The sequence below is a fragment of the Mustela erminea genome, chromosome 15 (genome assembly GCF_009829155.1).
Source record: "Mustela erminea isolate mMusErm1 chromosome 15, mMusErm1.Pri, whole genome shotgun sequence".
Classification (NCBI taxonomy): Eukaryota; Metazoa; Chordata; class Mammalia; order Carnivora; family Mustelidae; genus Mustela; species Mustela erminea.
In genome coordinates this window covers 53055203-53075412 of record NC_045628.1, presented here as the reverse complement: position 1 = coordinate 53075412, position 20210 = coordinate 53055203, and the positions used below count along the sequence as shown (strand labels likewise).

The following is a 20210-nucleotide window of genomic DNA, read 5'->3' as shown; positions in this document are numbered from 1 at the left end:
CATGGCCCTCACCAGTGTCAGAGCCTCTTGGAGTGCAGACTCTAATCTTAGCACAATGGGCTTCCTCAGATCAAGGTGACCTCCCTCCCACAGTGTTTTCCTGGTCTGCGTGCTCCCTGGCTCTCTAGCACGCTGGCCTTATGCAACTTCTCTTATCTGTGCTCAAGCAATTGGTAAACCAAGGTCTTTCTGGGCCGGGTTAATCTCTCTATCTGGCCCAGATCTTGAGATAGTGACAGTTAATTGTAATTTGGATTTGGGGAGCTCATTTTCTCCCTGGTGCATTTACGTCTCTGATTTCCCCTTCCTGAACCTCCTTTGTCTGAGACTTTTGTCTAAGGGTCACTTAACCAGTTGGCCCCGTGTCCATTTTCTGGTGCTTAAAATGAGACAGCTTGACTAGATGAGCTTTCTGTGTATCAGCCCAAGGAGATACAGCCGGTCAGGGGCAGGACTGGGACAAGTGATCAGACAGCAGCCCTTGTTTGGATTGAAAGTTGTGCAGCCCACCCACCTTCCAGAATGATGCTGAACTCACGTCAGCTCCCTGAGTTACCCTAGGAACTTACTCCACACTCCTGCTTTCCTAAGCAGGGGCAGGCTTCCCACTCAGAATCCCTTCCTTGAAGACTCTGCCACTCCCCCCCTCACCCACGGCTCCCAGGACCTCCTTCCTGCAGCTCAAGGCCTTGCCCTCTAGATACACTTGACTGGTGATGGGCCACCCCCTGGTCCTGCCCCTCCCAGACCTGTTCTGGGCTGGATGGGGGCTTCCTTTGGCTTACAATCTACAACCAAGTCTTGATCTTCTGGTTCCAGAATAGGCTTTGGCTGGGAGCCCAGGACAACAGGTCACACGTCTCCCAGGAGTACAAGCGAATGGGCCCTTCCCATGTGAGGCATGAAAACTCAATTACAAAAGCAATCCTATTTTGCAATGTTGATCAGCAAGGACAAGCCCATCAGAGGCAGGGAGGGCCAGCCCAGGCCCAGAGAGCCTAACTGTCTAGAGAGCAGTTCAACCTAGACCCTCCCACGGCCCTGCGTTTTCCCATGGGTCTTCCAAACCAGAGCCTATGTCTTCTCCTTCCTTCTAACTAATCCATAACCCACACATGCACACACGCATGCACACACACATACACATGCACATCCAAGCAAGTACACACAAGCATATGCACACATATACACACACAGACACATTCTCATACACTCAGTTTATTCATCATATTCTCTCCACAATGGGGCGCAGATTTTATTGACTTTAGAATTTTGGAGTTCTAGGAAATGGTATTGTGTCAGGGGCCCCTGGATGACTCAGTCAGTTAAGCATATGCCTTCGGCTCAGGTCATGATCCTGGGATCAAGCCCCACATCGGGCTCCCTGCTCAGTGGGGACTCTGCTTCTCTCTCTGCTTCTACTCTTACCCCTGCTCATGCTCTCTCTCTCTTTCTCTCAAATAAATGAATAAAATCTTAAAAAAAAAAATGCTATGTCAGTGTCTGGGTCTGCCTAACATCAAACATCTCCCTAGTGACTAGGAAGTCCGCCTCTTTCCATGTAGTACCAGTTAGGGTGTCTGAAATTCTACCAGTAAAGATTGGTTCCTTTGGGCCTCAAAGGTCTTTCTGTCTTCAACAACCCCTTCTCACCCTATAAATGAGAAGTAGCTGGGAAAAGACTGGTATGGGCCCTTTAATGCATTCTTGGTCTGGATCAATCCTTCAGATGCTTTGTAGGGTGGGAGCAAGACCCTGGGAAGGGAAGCAGAAAAAACCTGTGAGGGGACAGCACAGTCGAGGCAAACAAGCACCCCGCCGACAATGCCTTATGTCCAACCTTCCTGGACTGGGGAAAGGATGAGAAGTTTCACTCATTCCTTGAATAGGTACAGACTGAACACTTACTATGTACTAGGAGCTGTGTCAAGCACTGGCAGATACTGTGGCAAGCCAAACCAGAGATGGTCCCTGCCTTGGTGGAGCTTCTGGTCCACTTGCAGTAGGGTAGGGAGAAAGTAATCCCTGAAAATCACACTAATGACCATTTCATTGAAACCAGGATGAGTGTACTCAAAAAGGGCTCTATCAGAAGAGCAGCAAAGACCCAGCCTAGACTGGGGGAAGGGAGGACAGGTAGGAAGATTTTCTGAGGACATGACCCTCGAGGTAATCGTAAAGAAGTAGAATTAACTAGAAAAACAAAGAAGAGCGAGCCTTGGAGGCAGAGGGAACTGTAAGTGCAAAGGCCCTGTGGTGGAAGGAAGCCAACTAACACTGTCATTGTGTATAATCCTTAACCTTTAATAAACTTTGAACTTCAAGGAAAATGTTCCTTTCTAAAAATGTGTTTCCCTTTCCCTTTCCCCTTCCACTTAGCCCTGCACTTAAATCAATACCAAGCAACACAAAGAAGGTGAGCTATGCAGGAGAAAGCTTAAAAAAAAAAAAAAAAAAAAAACAGAGTTGCAGACAGCAGCTATGACAGCCATTTCCTGTTTGGTGTCTGTCACCACAAACCTTCTTAGCCAAATAAATTAGCAAAAGGAAAACATTTTGGAGAAGAAGGGTGTGGAGGAAACACATACTAAAAAAAAAAGAAGAAGAAAAATACCCCATCTGCCTCTCAGAGAAGAGCTGCCAGTCTGAGGTCGGGCCAGAGCCCACTCGATTATAGGGGCTGAACCTGGAGGAAACTGAGGCACAGAGAGAGGCCCAAATCCGGTACGTTGCAAGGCAGCGGCTTGAAGCCTCTCTCCCTTCCCTCTGTCCTGTGTTCTCTCCTGCCTCGCTCCCGCTGGCCCCATGAGACCAGAGCATCTGACTTTCTTCGATCAGATGAGGAACAGTGGGGTTGAACTGCCGTCTGTGACCACTGGAGGTGGAGCTTAATTTTGCCCTCAGTACAGGAGCCCAATATCTTTGTGGTATCAGGAGGAGGGGTAGGAAGACTGCTAGAGGCTTTACGTCTTCTATATTTGTTCTTCACAATGACCCCAGGGAGACACGACTCACACCACCATTTTATAAATAAGGAAACGGAGCCTCTGAAAGGAGGATACACTTGCCCAAGGTTGCCCAGATGCAACACGGCACCAAGAGATTTTAACCTGGTCTAGTCTGAAACCCTATAGCTTCTCTTTTTCCCCATCCATACCCAAAAGGATATTTCTGCAGCAACATGTCAGCATCCCCAGTCTTGGCTGATTGCCAGTAGGCCACCCATCACCACCAACCTCTCCCCATATCCCTCACCCTGGCTCAGATGTGCCGTCTCACACCATAGACGGATGTGCTATGTGGCCAGCCTCCATCATAATTCCCCAAGAAGAGGTGTCTATTGGTTCCTCTGTCCCATCCCAGAGGCTGGCTGGTGTGTGAGTATTTGGGCTGGCACGCTGTGCTCTTACTTCGGTGTCACATTTTTTGTGCGATGCTCTTACTTCGGTGTCACATTTTTTGTTTTGTTTTGCTTTAGCTGTTCCTCCCAGAAGTTAGAGTGCAAATTTCCCAAGCTCAAAAACAGACTATTCACTTCCTACGAGCTCTGCATGCTCAGTATCTGGTCTTGGTCTGTTCCAGAAAAGTCCACTGGCTGACACTTATTCTGCATAACAATTCTGCAGTTTGCAACGGCCACGCTGTTGGCTCTCAGGTCTTGGTGGCGGTGGGCTGCAATAGATTCACTGAAGCAAGATCAAGTACAATGGCATTTCCCTTATATGCTATGGATTATTGGTAGGTTTTTTTTTTATTAAAAAATGTCTTTTGGCTATAGGATTTCTCAAAACCTTTGACATTCTGTGGCAGACATGACCAGCTGTCCTCTAGCACCATCCACTTGGTCTTTATTTAAATATAGAACTCTCAAATTTTAGCCCAGTTAGAGACTTTTTTCCCCAGCCTCCCTTATAACTGGGAATGACTATATAATTAAGATCTGGACAAAGTTATATGAGCTGAGGAATCTGCATCCCCTCTAGCCGTGTCATTGAAAGAAATAAGCCTGTACTTGTCTAGCTTTTTCTCCTTTGTGCTGGACAGAATGTAAATGTGATGACAAGAGCAGGAGCAGCCACTTTGGACCAGTGAGGCACTCAACCCTGTACTGCTCACTTGTTAGTGAGAAAAAAACTTGTATATTGTTTAAGCCACTGTATTTGGGTTCTCTGAGAAAAAAACTTGTATATTGTTTAAGCTACTGTATTTGGGTTCTCTGACCCATCAATTTAGACTGAACCCTAAGTATTTTATGTACTAATGTGCATGAGAAATCTCAAAGTGGATCAAAGATTTTTCAAGTACCTATGATCTTATACCTATTTTTCAAAACAGGTTAGGAATGTGCTCCTCAAAATGCATCTTGGGAAATACAGAAAACACTCTTTTTAACATACCCAGAACCTCAATCTATGGCCTCAACCTATATGGCCCACAGCCTTCTTGTCCCCAATTATGCATCTAACAGATTGTTTCTAAAATACAAATACAATTGTTTATAAAATACAAACTACCCTCACCCCAACAATGCCCTAAAGAAATGCACTTCTTTTCCCCAAAGCACTGACCTTCTCCTCACAACAGTCCACAAAGCCACATATGCTATAATTCTAACTTTGGGAACTCCAGTTCCAGGAGACCATAGAGAAAGAGCCTGACACAGGACGGGGCTCGATCTCACAACCCCCGGATCATGACTTCAGCCAAAACCAAGACTTTGTTGCCCAACCAACTGGGCCATTCAGGCACCCCTACTTCAGGGTTTTAAAGATAGAAAAACACAGATTTAAAAAAATTAGGAACTTTCCTGATTTTGTGCTCTCTCCATCCTCCCCAAAAGGCAGGTGGCAGGGAGTGCAGGTGGTAACTGTCTTCCACATGCAAAGCCCACGACTGTGGAGGACCTTTCATCAGGACCCTCTGGCTCCACAGAAGACACCTGAACACAAGCATCAAGGCCAACACCATAAAATCTTCCTCAGCACACAGATCTGATAAGAGCACCATCATTTTCAAGTCCTCCAGCTGCCGCAAAGTTCCTTCATATTTCAGTCCTGGATTTTGAGTGCAACAACTGTTTCCCTTAATTGAAGGAAAGAGCCCACGGCCCCTGAAAAGGTGGTAAGATATGAGGAGAATAGAGATGGAGGAAAAACCAACTTCCATTAAAACCACCACCCTCAGTCAAAGATGAAAAGTATAGTGTAGGGAATATAGCCAATAATATCCTAATACTTCATATGGTGACAGACTTATCACCATGAGCATCCAGTAATGCATAGAACTGTCAGATCACTACGTTGGATACCTGGAACTAATGTAACATTGTATGTCAACTATACCTCAATTAAAAAGCCCCCAATCCTCAAATTAAAATTTCCCACAAATCATATGTTAGCATTTCCCTCTGGAGTACTGAAGGAGCTCCAAAGAGATCCCTAAGTTCCCCAGCCTATTGCCTAGAGCAACCTGGCAGCACCCAAGGCCCTTGTTTGACATCAAGAGGTGTTTTATTCCCACCAGAATATTATTTAAATGAAAATATATTGAAAGAAAGAAAGAAAAAAAAAGTTTACAAAATACAGACTCTAGTTCAAATTTTATTTGCATACAAAAATATATTATACTGGGAAAAGCATATTACTGTTTCCAACTATATATAATTAATTACAAATATGTTCATAAAAGCACTTTAAATTACGGGAAAGCTAAGTTCCGAGAGAAAACAGAATATTAGCGTGGATCATCCGTTCTAATATGCTGCAAGCTGGTAAACAAGTCAGTGTCACTGTCTAAATTGCCCAGAGATGATCTTAAAGGCTGGTGTTAGGACAAGCCGGAGCATGGCCCGGGGGTAGGTGAGCGCTCATCTCCGCTTTGGCAGCAAATTCCGTCGCTGATTTTACCAGGTCCTTGGAGCTTTCCAAAGCTTCTCCTTATGATGGAAGGACCCAGAACTTCTCCTGGTTTCACATGCCTGTGAAGAGGGAAGAAATAAGTTATCCACTCACAAAGGTTTCCGATTCCTATGCTTAACCAGATCACACCACCACAGACAGGCATAAAGGCACCACACGTCATGGCGGGCTTCCCACGTGATGTATGTCGGATTAACTGGTACAGCTGGGCAGCCGGCTGCAGTTTCCATGAAGCAGGCAGGCTTGGTACCTGGGTCTCACCTGAACTGCGCTGTAATTACCATAATCTCTGTCAAAACAGGCCTTACTATTCTGATGTGGGCTGGATGGTATGGCATGGAAGAGAATGAGCCATAAAATTCTCCAATGAATAGGAAAAACACCAGGACTTTCCTACCCACAGTTAGGTCTCCGTGTCAGAAACAGAGTCATTTTTAATTAACAAACTTTGGATCTAATTTTTCAGGTTTGACCTGGCCGTTTAGCAGAGTACAGCAAAAAAAATATTTCTTAGGGAAAATCAACACTTTCATTGAAAAATTAAGAGGCTGGGACAAAATTCTTCTGCTCTATGACTGCCTAAGGCCCTCCAAGAGTACAGCTGGTCAGATTTTTATCCCAGAAGCTCTAGTTGATCCTTCTGGCTCTTGAGATCCTTTCTTTCTAACCCACAATGGGTTGTTTTTTTTGTTTGTTTTTTTAAAGATTTTATATATTGACTTGACAGACAGAGATTCTAAGTAGGCAGAGAGGAAGGGAAGCAGGCTCCCCGCTGAGCAGAAAGCCCGATGCGGGGCTCAATCCCAGGACCCTGGGATCATGACCTGAGCCCAAGGCAGAGACTTTAACCCACTGAGCCACCCAGGAGCCCCACGATCCTTTCTTTTTAAAACCGAGTGGATAGATGAATTCTGAGGGCTCCATCTTCTGCCCCATCGTAGTTACGGTCTGCTATCTTCAGTTCCCCACATTTTCAATCACACAAAAGGGTACCATTACTGTAACCTCCAAATGGGAAACAAGGGAGTGTGTACTTAAGTCTTTCACCAGTTGTTGTGGGCCTTTGGTTATGGGGTCTTCCCAGGCCAATTCTTTCCTTTGGGACCCAACCCTGTAGAAGTCAGACCTCTCCGAGTTCCTGGATCTAACCTGAGAGGACCTCCCCGGTCCGTGGGATGGAACCATCTGTCGCGTTAGCACATTGCTTTTGCAGTCAGTCGGCTCATTTCTCCCCTGAAAAGCCTGCCAGGCTCTCGTGATGGTAAAGCTCCCATCTTCCTCTCACCCCTACTCTGCATTTCTCAAACAAAATGTCATTGTTTGCCGGTGGCCTGTTCTCCGCGTTTGGAAAGGGCCAAGATCCACATGAACGCAGGCTTGTCCTCAGAACTTCTTTCTGAACCACTAGAGTTCTTGGGTTTCAGAACCTAAAGAAGCCTGATGATGTAACTTCCTGCCCCAGGCAAGCTGGTAAATATTATGGCACTTTATCAGCAGCGGTGGTTGGTTTTCCGTTTGATTTTTTTTTTTTTTTTTTTTTAAATACCAGGCATGTACTCACTTGCTAATGTTCTGTCCAGATCAGCAATAAAGTCTTCTAGCTCTTTCGTGTCTCCTAGTTTGGCTGAAAAACAAGAGTTGACCTTCAGTTTCCATTATCAACAACAGCTCATGGCGCCCTCGGTTCCCAGGGTTATGTGGCCCCTTTTGCCTCACTCATCTACACGGACCTGATTTTCAAGCGTCCTGTACCAACAACCCTCAGTGCTCGGTGTCTTCTCCACGTTTACTTACAGTCAACTCAGACGCTGACTCTGAAGACCTGCCAAAATGTCTCCTCCTTGTGTTTTTCTGTCATCAGCCCTCATGCCTCCCCCACCCCAACAACCTGGAAGGAAAATCTCCCTTCACTGCCTTAAAAGGGCAGGAGGAGTGAGGAGCTGCAGGGGAAGAAAAAAAGTTCTGATTTGGCTCAGTAGATTAAGCGTCTGCCATCCGCTCAGGTCGTGATCCCAAGGTCCTGGTATCGAGTCCCCCATCAGGCTCCGTGCTTAGCGGGAGTCTGGTTTTCCCTCTCTCTCTCTGCCCCTCCCACCCACTTGCTCGCTCTCTCTCTCTCTCAAATAAATAAAAAAATTTTAAAAGATCTTTAAAAAAATAGTTTTCTTAAAAATGTTTTGATTTTTTGACTATGTAGGATTAATCTGTCAAAAAATACTCGGTAAGCATGGCACTGTGCAGAGCAGACACCCGGAGTCAGTGTTCCCGCTCCGCCTCACCTCTGCCCCATTATTGTTCCTGCTGCCACCCCAGGGCCACGGTGCAGCGCTCGGAGTCCCTCCAGTAGCAACGGAACGGAAAGACACCGAGCTTTGTCAAAATGGTGCAGGGAAGGTGCCCGGAGGCTTCCGGGTCCGGGACAGCCTGGTCCCATCGTGGTGGCCGCACAAGGCAACAGGTTCTTATCTCTGGATCCTGAGATATATAGGCTTTCCTGTAGAGCTCATTATTCATGCCTTCTCCAAAATGCATTCCTGGAGAGCTTTATTAATTAACCCTTGCTGGCTACAAACAGCTCATTGTTCTTAGCTTTTAAAGTCAATCCGCCACTAGAGCTTTCTCTCCCTCTAGAGCTTTCTCTCCCTCTTTAATTCCTATCTCCGGAGGATCAGGTGGCAATCTGGGCACCGCTGAAGCCACTTCCTAGACTGCTCCGTTGCTCTGAATTCAATAGCTCTGTTTTACCCTCAGGGAGCTGGACAATTGCAGAGTCCCCGGGGGCTGATGCTAACACTGCTCCGTTGAGAGGAGAATTTAAAAATCATTCTTTTGAAAAAGAGGGAAATTCCTCCTTAATGCCAAGAGTGAGAACATTAATAGGATCTTCATATTTCTTTTTTTAACTCTGCTCCATTTTTATAGCATTCTGCAACTATTTTCAGTAAGTATAATGTTTCTTGAGGAAAAAAACTCCTTTTGTTTTCAAAAGGGCACTTGTCCAATATAACAGAACATTCAGCTCTCTAGCTGGAGACACTTGACAAGTGCCAAAAAATAAGAAACCGCTCATGCATCTTTAGAAACTTTTTTAGGTCTATTAATATCACAGGAGAGCCGGGCTGGGGCCTGCTATTTTAAATCATGTCAGATCATCGCTTGTCTCATGAGGATGACCCTAATTTACTGACTTGTTAAATTAGTAATCTGAAAGCGTTGGTCAACTAGTTAATGCCAATGGAAAGAAACCCACTTTCTGCAAACCCCAACTGCTGCTAAGTTTTCAATTCTAGAACCAACCAGTCGGGGAGAGAGCTCTGTCATTTGGCAGCCTTGATCACACCACGTGAGAGAGAAAGCAGAGTCTGGGGAATACAGGTTTTCTCTCTCCCAGCGAATTTGGCTTCTTCCATTTATCTGATTCATTTTCACACTGATCAGAATCCTGAGAAAGAACGAACTGCCCTTCACACCGTCCCCTAGGAGGATGTTAGTTCTATTTGTTTTGCACATATGGGGAAGATTGATCAGGGCTAAGGGGGAGGAGAGGAGAAGACTGAAGGAGGGGACCGCAGTAAGAAGCTAAAACAAACACTCACACCGCAGCTAACCAGCTCACCTTTCCGAGGACTGCCAGCCGGGGAGAGCAGAGCCGGAGCGGAGTCTGTTGGAGAATTCAGTTTCTCATCACTGAAGCTGAAGCTGTTCCTATAGAGCGAATCTGCACCTTTCAGGAAAGAAAACATAACTCACTCAAGGTGGTTTTCAGCCCACAGTCTACTGGTAACCAAGAGCTCCTCTCCAAAAAGAGCGAAGTGGTAAAGAAAACAAGCTGATGTCCAGATTTTATATTTATGCCCCCAAAATGATCTGAGACAGGGACTGTGCCTGTGTGTGTGTGTGTGTGTGTGAATGTGTGTGAATGTGTCATGCACACCAAGGTCCTTGCCTCCCTGAAGAATGGAGAGTAGGCTAGGATTATCATGACCGGACCAGACTCCTTTGCAGCACAGAGGAGCCCACTGCCCAGGTGTCTGACAATCCAGCCAATGCTTGGCTGACGGGGTGGGGGGTGGGGCGGCAGGGTTGGGATTTTAGACCTAATGGATCATCTTTCCTAAAAAAGGTTCCTTCTGCCCTCTGTATTTCCTACAATACAAATACAAGGTTGGATCCCATTAGCTAATAATCCTCCCTCCTGGGAGTGCCTGGGTGGCTCAGTCGGTTAAGAGTTTGATTCTTGATTTCAGCTCAGGTCATTATCTCACAACTATGAGATCCAACCCCTGTGCCGGCACCATGCTCAGCGGGGAACATGCTTGAGATTTTCTCTCCCTCTTCTTTTGCCCCTCCCCTCTTCCCCCCTCTGTCTCTCAAATAAATAAATAAATCTTTTGAAGAAATGTTTAAATAATAATAATAATAATTCTCCCGGCCTGTTCAAGAGTCTCTGCCGTGGTTCTCCTGAGAACCTACACTCTGAGAGAAGCTAGAGGGTCAGAGATAAATAGTTCTTCTAGAGATTGTCAATTATAGACAGTTTGAGTGATTTGGTGGCTCCCTCTGTTGTCAGACCCCTAAAGACCAGAGCAAGAGCCAGTCAAGGTCCCAGAAGCAGGGTTGTGCTAGGAGTCAAGGGAATCTGCTCAGCTACTTCGGGACTTGCCCTTGAGCAAGAGAGTATCTCTGAGTCTCAGCTTAGCCACCAAGAAAATGGGAAGGCTTCCTAACCCTTCCAGTCCCTTCCAGCTCTTAAGTTCTGAGAGTCCGCTTCTCTAGGCCCTACCAAGAAGAGGGAAACGAACCCACAGCCAGCCCAGCCACGTGGCTGTGACACAAGAAGGGAGCTAGTGGCTGAGCTGCACCCACTTGAAGGGCTCAAAGGCAGAGCAGCCAACGAACGGAAGCAGGATGTGGCCTCTGAGGTCACAAAGTAACAACCTTCCTGGTTAAAACCAAACACAGAGCCAGCCATGGTTGTAGCAGAGATGAGCCCCGGGGAAGGCTCTTCAGGTGAGAGAAGGCACTACAGCGGGCTCCCTTTCTCCCCAGCCTCCTCTGACCCAGTGGTCCCAGCACCATCTGTCTTCCTGACCTACACACCCATCTTGTCCACTCTTCCGAATATGCCCAACCTTCCCAATTTTTCTGCCTTCAGAGGTCCAGCTCACATTACCTAAAAGGACCATAGTCACTTTGCAGGGCTTGATGAGGAACACCTACTGAGATCCAAAATACCAAATCTCACACTTATTATTTCCCCAAAAATATATTCCTCAGAACATTGGTCCTTTGGAAAGAAGAACCATACGATCAACTAAGTCTGAGAGACACGGAGCACCCCTGGAGATTCCTACTGTGTCCTCCCACTTTAACGTCCCTAAAAGGTCTCAGGACAAACCAGCTTATCCTTACTTCTCAAATTGAACTACAGGGTGCATTTTTCATGGCAGCGCCTTAATATTTCTCAGGACACTTGCACTCCATGGAACTCAACTGTAGTAACACTGAGCCCAGCTCTAGAGCAGTCTGGATTTTCCCAAGGGAAAGGCTTTCCCTTACATACAAGAAAGTGGTCACGTCTGATCGACAGCAGAGCATTTCTGTGTGACACCCCGCAACAGGGAGGGGAACTACCACAGGCAGAACCTGAGAAACTTGTAGGGAAAAGATGACGTTAAGACATAGGGTCAGGAAAACCACAGAGGGCCCGGGGAGCCCAGCCTCATGCCCAGACCCCTGAGCCAGAAGAAGGAATATGAGGCATCTGGCACATAATCTGTGGTTCTGAGGGACACAGCGAGCATCGCCCCCATCCCTGGCCCAGAGGCCCAGCCCAGAGACTTGGGGCCCAGACTTCAGTGGCCCCACCTCTGGCCTCTATCTTCCAGAAGCAGCTGGTCTTTGAGAGCCAGTTTCACCACACCTCACTCCACCCCACCCTGACCACCCGTCCTTGCCCTGCTTTGGACTTCACCTCTTTTCTGCTCCAACTCAACAATTTTCCAGCCACATATACTCATTCCTGGGGGGAAATGGGGGTGAGGGAGGGGGAGACACACACACACACACACACACACACACACACAATTTGTTTTCCTCATAGCAAATAGACCCGTGTCATTGCGTTTTCGGGGAAGGAATGATCTCAACATGGAAAAGGCCACTGCAAAATGGTAGGGGAAAAAAAAGAATCCAGTGAGGATTCAGGGAAAATTCTGGGTCACTCAGGTGATTTTGAGACTCTGTAGAGAATGAGTCATGGTACCAGGACCTTGCCACAGTGGACCTCTTGGCCTTTTAAAGTCCGGTGTGAAAATGCCTTTTTGAGCCAAATATTTTCCTCAAACTTAGAAAATATATAGACAAAGTGGCTGTTACTTGCCTAATAAAGTCGGTTGCAAACCAAACTTAAAATAACCAGAAATTCCTCTTACTGCTAATGAACTCAAGCTATTCCCCCAATGAGGGAGAGAAAAAAATAAGAGGTTCCCGTATCTATATATAAATACACACACACACACACACACACACACACACACACACACACACACGCAGGCATGTCAACACAGCATGTGCTCACTTCCCCACTCCCCCTCTCCCCTTACACCTCCCAACCACCACCCCCCCCCCCACCACACACACACAGGCTCACACACCAGCACATTGCCACACCTTGATTCCTCTCTCTTTCCATGAGTTTCAGGGCACAATCTGAGCCAGACCTGATTCCAGGCTCCAAAATATTCAACCATCAACAGGAAATGGCCCCCAGCTTCCTTGAGCCAAACCTGCCCACAGTTTAGTTCCACCCTGTGGTAATACTGTACGCATGTCATTCACGAAAACAGCAACTTCCAAGAAGCCCAAAGCTGCTAAGAAGCCCAGCAGAAGCTGCCACAGTAGAGACAGCTGGGATGGGAGGCCATGACAGCTGTGAGACCCTGTGCAGATCACTTCACATCTGAGTTTCAGTTTCTTCTTCAGCAAAAGGGGAATGATAACTAGGCATTCCAGGTATGATTCCTATGGTGTTCTTGTTATTTTATTCTAAAGTTCCCAGCAAAATGGAGGATGACATGTTCAGGAGAGGAGAGGTCACCACAGAGAACAGTAACCATCAAGCTGTCTACAGCCCAGCTTCCTCCTCTTCAGAGAGTAACAAAATTCTTCTTCTTTTTTAAAAGATTTTATTTATTTATTTGACAGAGAGACACAGTGAGAGAGGGAACACAAGCAGGGGGAGAGGGAGTCGGAAAAGCAGGCTTCCCGCTGAGCAGGGAGCCCAATGCGGAGCTGTATCCCAGGACCTTGGGATCATGACCTGAGCCCACGGGAGATGCTTAACAACTGAGCCACCCAGGCATCCCAAGAGTAACAAAATTCTTAAGAGAAGCTTATCTTCGGAGGCACTCGAGAATAAACCTCCATAAAACAAACCATCAACACAGAAGGAGCCTAACCTCTAGACCTTGCTTCTTTTTATCCAATAAAATTTTACTCCACAGACTTTTTGAAGCACCCTCCATGAAGATGATCTCATGGAAGGCATTGTGGTCGATGAAAAGGTAAGGAAAGCCTGACTTCCTGACCATTTCACTCCTCTGGAACTTCATCCCGCGCAAACCGGCCAGTCTGATAAAATGATACCAACGTGTTGCTCACGGACAGCATATTAACGTGTGACCGCCCCACCCCAGTGTCAGATGCTGCTATTAACAGGGGTCTGAGAGGCGCACACAGTGGTGATTTGGGGAACACTGGTAGGTGATAAGACTAGATATTTCAAGGCTCCACAGCATCGACTTCAATCAGCTCTAAAGCCCCATCTCACAAGCATCTCCAAGTCCCACTAGAAATGACCTTGGCAAGGCAACTTTGGCGAGCTGAAGCCAGGCACCTCACACTCAGGGACCAAGTTTTCCAAGACCCCAGCTGAAGAAATGTCAGCATATTCGATATACAAACAGCCTGCTTTAGTGCTCACCAACAGAGCTTTAGAAACTCTGTCAAAACAGACCCTTGTTTAAAATGTAGTTGAGCTTTTGGAGCATGGGGGCAGGGGAGAAAGGTAATTTAGGGTTAGTGCCGACATGTGCTACTCCAGAGGGAAGGAAAGCCACAGACGGCAAACCTTGCCCAGAGCTCCTGTAAATATAGAACAATCCCACACGTTGAAGACAAGCAAACTACAGTAATTAACTGGGAAAAAGAAAGCCTTGGACCTGTTTCCCTTTTGCCACAGGGAATGGGGGTGAATCTCCCTTCAACACTATAGCCCCAGCTTCCCTCTCGACACCTCTCCAGGTCTCTGCCAAAGTGAGCCCCGTTCCCCCACCTGGAACCCCTACCATCATGCCAGGGCCACCTGAGGGCTCCTAAGCTTCCATTCTCTCCTGGCTTCAACAAGTTCAGATTCTAGCCTCTGGAGCTCCTATCCTGGATCTGCCAATACACTATCAAGCTGGCACCCAGCGTCCAGCAGGTGCACACGCTGAAAGAGTCTAGGCAAAGATATACAAATGCTCTGGTCTTGCGCATGCTAAAGGAGCCAGTTTCTCATTCCCTAAGACGGTTCTACAATATCACAATAGCCCTTGCATACACAGGAGCCTTTGGATCCTTCCTGTTAAGTAGCAAAATACTTCCCCACCCCCCTTCAAAGGAAAAAGGTGTGTGAAACCCCAACACGACAAAGACGGAAGTTCCTACCACCTTTTAAAGTTCATATAAAATCATTCGATGAAAATATAAATTAACACATTGGTTAAAACTTGGTAATCCTGAGTGAAAATTTCTTTGAACATATTTGAGGAACCATGGTGTGCATTTACAGTTTTGAAAATATGGAAAAAATCGGAGCACCTGGGTGTCTCAGTGGTTAGGAGTCTGCCCTCTCCCAGGGTCCTGGGATCAAGCCCCACCAACACAGCAGACAGCGGCAGGCACCCTGCTTGGGCTCCCTGCTCGCCAGGAAGCCTGCTTCTCCCTCTCCCACTCTCCCTGCTCCTCCTCCGGCTCTCACTGTTTCTCTGTCCCAGAAATAAATAATATTTTGTTTAAAAAATACTAAAAAGCAGTATATTTTTTAAAATAAGTTTAAACCCAAGAAATTTATAGCCTCTGGGGCAAACCTCTAAGGATCAAGTTTGAACAACATTGCCCGAGCTCCTAATTACACCGCCCTTTTACTGCTGACATTAAGACAGCTCCCACCAAAGTGTATGTTGGACCCAAGTCTAGGGGAAAGGAACCAGCCTGTTTTGATCAAGCCCCATTTGAATGCCATCCGAATGTGGCGTGATCTTGCAATTTTCATTTTGGTCCTCTTCATGTCTCTAAAGGACCCCCTGTAAGTGGGAACAGGGAGTACTTATTAAACGTACATTCTTCTAAGTAATTTGCTTCTTTGGATGAAAGGAATAGTCTGTTTCTTCTTTGGATGCAAGCAACCCTTTTTTTATTTTAGTAAGAAAAGGAAGGGTTCTTTTCTTTATTTCCTTTTCTTTTTTTGGGGTAGGGGCAGAGGGAGACAGAGGAGAAAGAGAATCTTACGCAGGTTCTGCATGGCGCCCACACACGGAGCTCAATCTCACGACCCTGAGATCATGACCTAAGCTACAATCAGGCTGATGCTTAACGAACTGAACCACCCAGGCGCCCCTAAGGAAGGGTTCTTCAAAAAACAGAATTGCTGCTTTGAGCTACTGTGTAAGGTGGCTACCTTTCTTGAATGATAGAGCCCTAGATGAGGCTGAGTGAGAATCAAGGACCACTGGCTGATAGCTCATTTGTAACATTTCCATTTGACACTTGAACAATTGTATCTGATCTATAGAACAGAGCCTGGTGCATGCATTTTAATGTTTTCCTGAAAGCATGAAACAGAGCAAATTTTTTCTCCTAAATCGTTGAGCCTATGGATGTTTCCCACTAGCACTACTAAGCAGCATCCTTTCAATTTCGCAGCTAGAGAAACTGAGGCCCACCTACTGCCCAGGGCCCCCAAAGAACTCAGCCTGGGCCCCACTGACCCAGGCAGATGACCACTGCCTTGAAAAGACACCTTCAGGCACAACAACTATAAAGAGGCACGTGACCCAGGTCCAGTAGGACCAGCTAACCATCCATGGTGACCAGAGCAGTCTTTAGGACTGTGGTAGAGATCCTATGAGATAACACATGTAAAGCACAGCAAAGGGACCACTACTAGTAAGAGCTAATAAATAATAATAATAATCCTAATAAAGGCTTCGTAAAAGTGAGCTACTCGTTTGATCATTATCCTGGTATGTCCTTCTTTGGTAGCCTAAATCTCAGTAGGATCTACCTCTCTCATTGTCCTCCTCAGAAAAGCAGTGAACAGGTAAACACATCAAATAAGTAAATGTCTGTGCTCAGTTCTTGGTGGTAGTTAAGAGACAAACATTATGCTTCCTCAAGAAATTATTATTTGACACTGCTTCTGCCAACACTATTTCTAACCAGTCTTATGGGGGACAAACTACACATTTATAAGGAAGACAAGTGTCATCGGAGCCTTCTTTAGACCGTCCCTACTATGCCTCTAGCCATCAAACTAAAGGTCAGCAAAACAGTTAACAACAAAAACAGAAAACAAAATACACACGTGCGTGCAAGGGCATGCCCTCCCCTCAAGAGAAACTGTAGACAACTCCAAATGTCTCCCCCCAAATCGTTAAGAATGTGTTTCTGAGTGCCTTGTCTTTGAGGCCCCTGAAAACCAACTCTGAAATCCTACTCCCAGGGAGTTGCAATCACCCCTGATGGGCCAGCTCAGACCATATCCCAGCCAAACGCTGCTGTGGTTTAGAAAGGAGTTGTTCTTTGCAAGAGCACAGCACTGGACAGACTGTCCCAGCTTTCTTTCCTGTGGGGGAGAGAATTGGTACTTGATGAGTAACTCGCTCCATGCCCCAGGAGACATAATAAGTTTGGCCCCAGATAATGACACAAATTTCAAAAGTTTTTAGATTTCCCTTTGAAATTCAAAAATAATTGATCCCATCATTACCCATAAAGTCCAGAAATACAAAACAGAAAATTAACAGCACACTATTCCATTCCCGTTCACCTCAAAAGCTGCAATTAAATCTAACCCTTGGGCGGGGCTGCCAAGGAAAGTCAAGAGGGACCTCAGGTTTCTGACTCAAACCCCGGACAGGGTGATGAGTGCCTTTATTCCTTTTCAGGAAGACAGCTCATGTTGAGGTCTGGGACTGTGTCTTTGCCCTGGAACAAGGAAGAGCTTCAGATTTCAAAAGAAGAGAATCACAAGGAAAGGTCACTATGTCATGCTTTCACTTCCAGAGTCAAGGGCAGCAAAGGGAGTGATATTCATGATGGTAACCGGTCTAGGGAATGAAGTCTCAAGAATTATTCAGAAAAGTTCACTTTGAGAAATAATAAGTCATCCAAAATTTGAAAACTAACAATTAGATAATACTGAAAAGTCACCAAATTTGCTGGTTAGTTTTTTTTGTTTTATTTTATTTATTTTTTTTTTTTAAGATTTTATTTATTTGGGGCGCCTGGGTGGCTCAGTGGGTTAAAGCCTCTGCCTTCAGCTCAGGTCATGTTCCCAGGGTCCTGGGATCGAGCCCCGCATCGGGCTCTCTGCTCAGCTGGGAGCCCGCTTCCTCCTCTCTCTGCCTACTTGTGATCTCTATCTGTCAAATAAATTAAAAAAAATCTTTCAAAAAAACCTTTAAGATTTTATTTATTTGACAGAGAGAGAAAGAGCACAAGCAGTGGGGAGCAGCAGACGGAGAGGGAGAAGCCATCATAGGGCTCCATTCCAGGACCCTGAGATCGTGCATGACCTGAGCAGAGAGCAGACCCTTAACCAACTGAGCCACCAGGGGTTCCACCAAATTTGCTGTTTGAGACCGAAACAGGTATCTATAATCCTTACAGACCACTTGGTCCTCGGAAAAAAGCTGTCTCACTCCTTGTAAGGTTGTTTAAGACAAAGAGACCCAGGGGTAGTCTTGCTTATGAGAAAAGCTGCCAGGAGGCACCTCTATGCCCATGTGCTCTGGCTCCCTCTCCAGCCTGAGTGGGTGGGGGGAGGTGTGCAAGCCCGCAGTCCCCGCGGTGGGCCCGCCTGAAGGTAAAGGGACACTAGAACTCTGTAGCGCCAGAGAGTCTTTCAAAACTGCGGGCAGTACAGCAGCAAGTCTGGGAACTCAGAGCCAGAAGAAAACGCAAGAAGTTATTTCAAAAATCCCAAGAACAGCAGCTTATGAAATCTTTCCTGGTGTCACAAATTTTTTCAGTATTGTGCCTTGCCCTATCTTCCTCCACCCCCATTCCTGTGACACTTGACCCACACACTCTGAAAAAAAAAAAAAAAAGACTGCAGAAAGAGAGAAAGGCAGGGGAAGGGAGGAGAGGTAGCTGAAAGCAAGCCTGGCTGGGGTCCCAAGAGTCCCGTCTGGCTAGAAAGGACAAGCTGCTTTATTAAAACCCTCAGGCCTCCGGACACCTGCAGGTGGCAGGTAGCCCAGGTGGTCCTCCGAGATCTTCCTAGTGACAGCCCCCGGGGTCTTGCCCCCGCTGCGGGCGTCCTAGGACCGCGCGGTGCCGTGGGTTCACTGCGCTGGGCGCCATCCCTCGGTCTACAGATCGGCAAACTGAGACCCGAGCCCCCCCGCGCTCCTTACAGGGACTTCCCAGTGCTCCCGCTCTTTCCCGACTGCCACACTTACTCTCGGAGTCGCTGAAGCCGCTGCTGTCGCTCACGCTGGCGCTGCTCCGCCGCTTCATGCGCTCCAGGTGCTCCTCGTAGTGGAAGTGGCGCTCGTGGAAGGGCGACGCGAAGTCGGCCAGCACCGCGTCAAACTCGCACAGCGCATCCGTCAGGTCCCCGGCGGCCGCCGAGTCCAAGGCCGGGGCTGGGGACGGGGAGGGCGGGCTCAGGTGCTGGCGCGGCGCGGCCGTCCCGTCCCAGGGCCCGGAGGGGGCCGCCACCATTCCCGAGGAGAGCCGGCATTCACGGCGCGCGTGCCGAGTGACAGCCACGCTGGCGCTGCCCGTCGCTCATCTTTGCTGCTCTCAACCAGCCCCTGAAGCGGTGCTACTACCCTGCCCATTCCACCGACGCGGAAACTGAGCCTCCGCCGCGTGGGGGTGCCGACCAAAGGTCACCCAGCTAATCGACGCAGCGGAACTCTTCCCACGCGCGGTCGGGGACTCGCCGCCACTCGCGTCCCCCGGGGGTGCGCGCGAACCGGGGGCGGTGGGAAGATTGGGTGGGGATGCGCCCGTCAAGGGTCCCCCAGCCCGGCGCCGGAGGATGGCCGAACCCTCCAGCAGCAGGGTCCCGCGGGTGAGGATGGAGACGGACGCCGCGGGACGCCCTTTCTCTCGAAGGGCCGGGGCTTTAGGGGTCCCACACTCACCTGCCGCCGCGGCGGCCGCGGGGCTGCTCTGCGCGGCGGGCGGCTTCATGGGCTGGCTCGGCCCCGCGCGCGCGCGGCGGAGGGTCCTGCGGGATGCTGAGCCCGGAGACTGTGCGACCGCTCGCGCCGAGGCCTGCGCCGCTACCCGGGCTTCTGTCCGCGCTCGCGCCCCGCGGGTCTGGCTCGCCTGGCTGCGCTCCTGCCGCGCCTCCCCTGGGTCCGCGCACACGCCCGCTCTTTCTCCCGCCGCCGCCACCCTCCTGCCCCCGCGGTCTTATAGCCGCGGGCGGAGGCGGGCCGGGGCGGGGCCGGCGGGTGTGTCCCAGCAGCCGCGCCGGGGACGCCCCTGTCCCCCAGGCACCGCCCTCGCCACGCGCCCACCGCGGAACCGCAGTGACGGAGAGTTGCCGGAGCCCGGGTTACAGCCCCAAATATTTACTCGCCACTTCGCCCGCGCCTTGACAACCTGCCTCACTGAAGTGTCTCTGTCGCCACCGGAGCCCCAAAGAGTGTACGGCTGGGCTGGAGCACTCCCCCCGCTTCCTGCCGCGTGCCCTCTACCTCCTCCAGTCTTAGTTTCCTCGTCTGTGAAATGGATGTGCTGAGCCGCTGGGGTTTGCTGCGAAGAATAAAGTAGCCCTAGGAGGCCCAGACGGGGGTCACACACGCTGAGGGAGGCTCCCGCGTCCCCACCCCATTTCCCCAGGGGACTTAAGCGTTGTGGGCAAACCGAGTGCAGAGATAGAGGACAAGAGGGGCAGAAGGCGTGGAGTGCACGCGGTTACAAGCCTTAATTGCTCCCATCTGAGAGCCCGGAGTCTGACCTTGTCCTGGCCTTTCACGCCAGCCCTGACTTTATTCAAGAGGAGTT

The 20210-nt window shown here is 48.4% G+C and overlaps 1 protein-coding gene across 3 annotated transcripts; it reads right to left on the bottom strand.

Annotated features, from left to right (window-relative positions):
• Positions 1–5580: 5580 nt before the first annotated feature.
• On the bottom strand, positions 5581–19449 carry RGCC (regulator of cell cycle). Of its 3 annotated transcripts, XM_032314493.1 has the most exons (5): positions 19340–19449; positions 18647–18832; positions 9535–9642; positions 7480–7542; positions 5581–5977 (listed from the first exon to the last, which is right to left on the bottom strand). In XM_032314493.1, exons 1-5 carry the CDS (start codon positions 19386–19388, stop codon positions 5970–5972), a joined length of 414 nt encoding a protein of 137 aa, XP_032170384.1. In that variant the 5' UTR covers positions 19389–19449; the 3' UTR covers positions 5581–5969. The 3 variants fall into 3 exon arrangements, with proteins under 3 accessions (XP_032170384.1, XP_032170385.1, XP_032170386.1); XM_032314494.1 differs by lacking the exon at positions 7480–7542; XM_032314495.1 differs by lacking the exons at positions 5581–5977; positions 7480–7542; positions 9535–9642 and adding an exon at positions 14943–16806.
• Between the last annotated feature and the right edge of the window lie 761 nt (positions 19450–20210).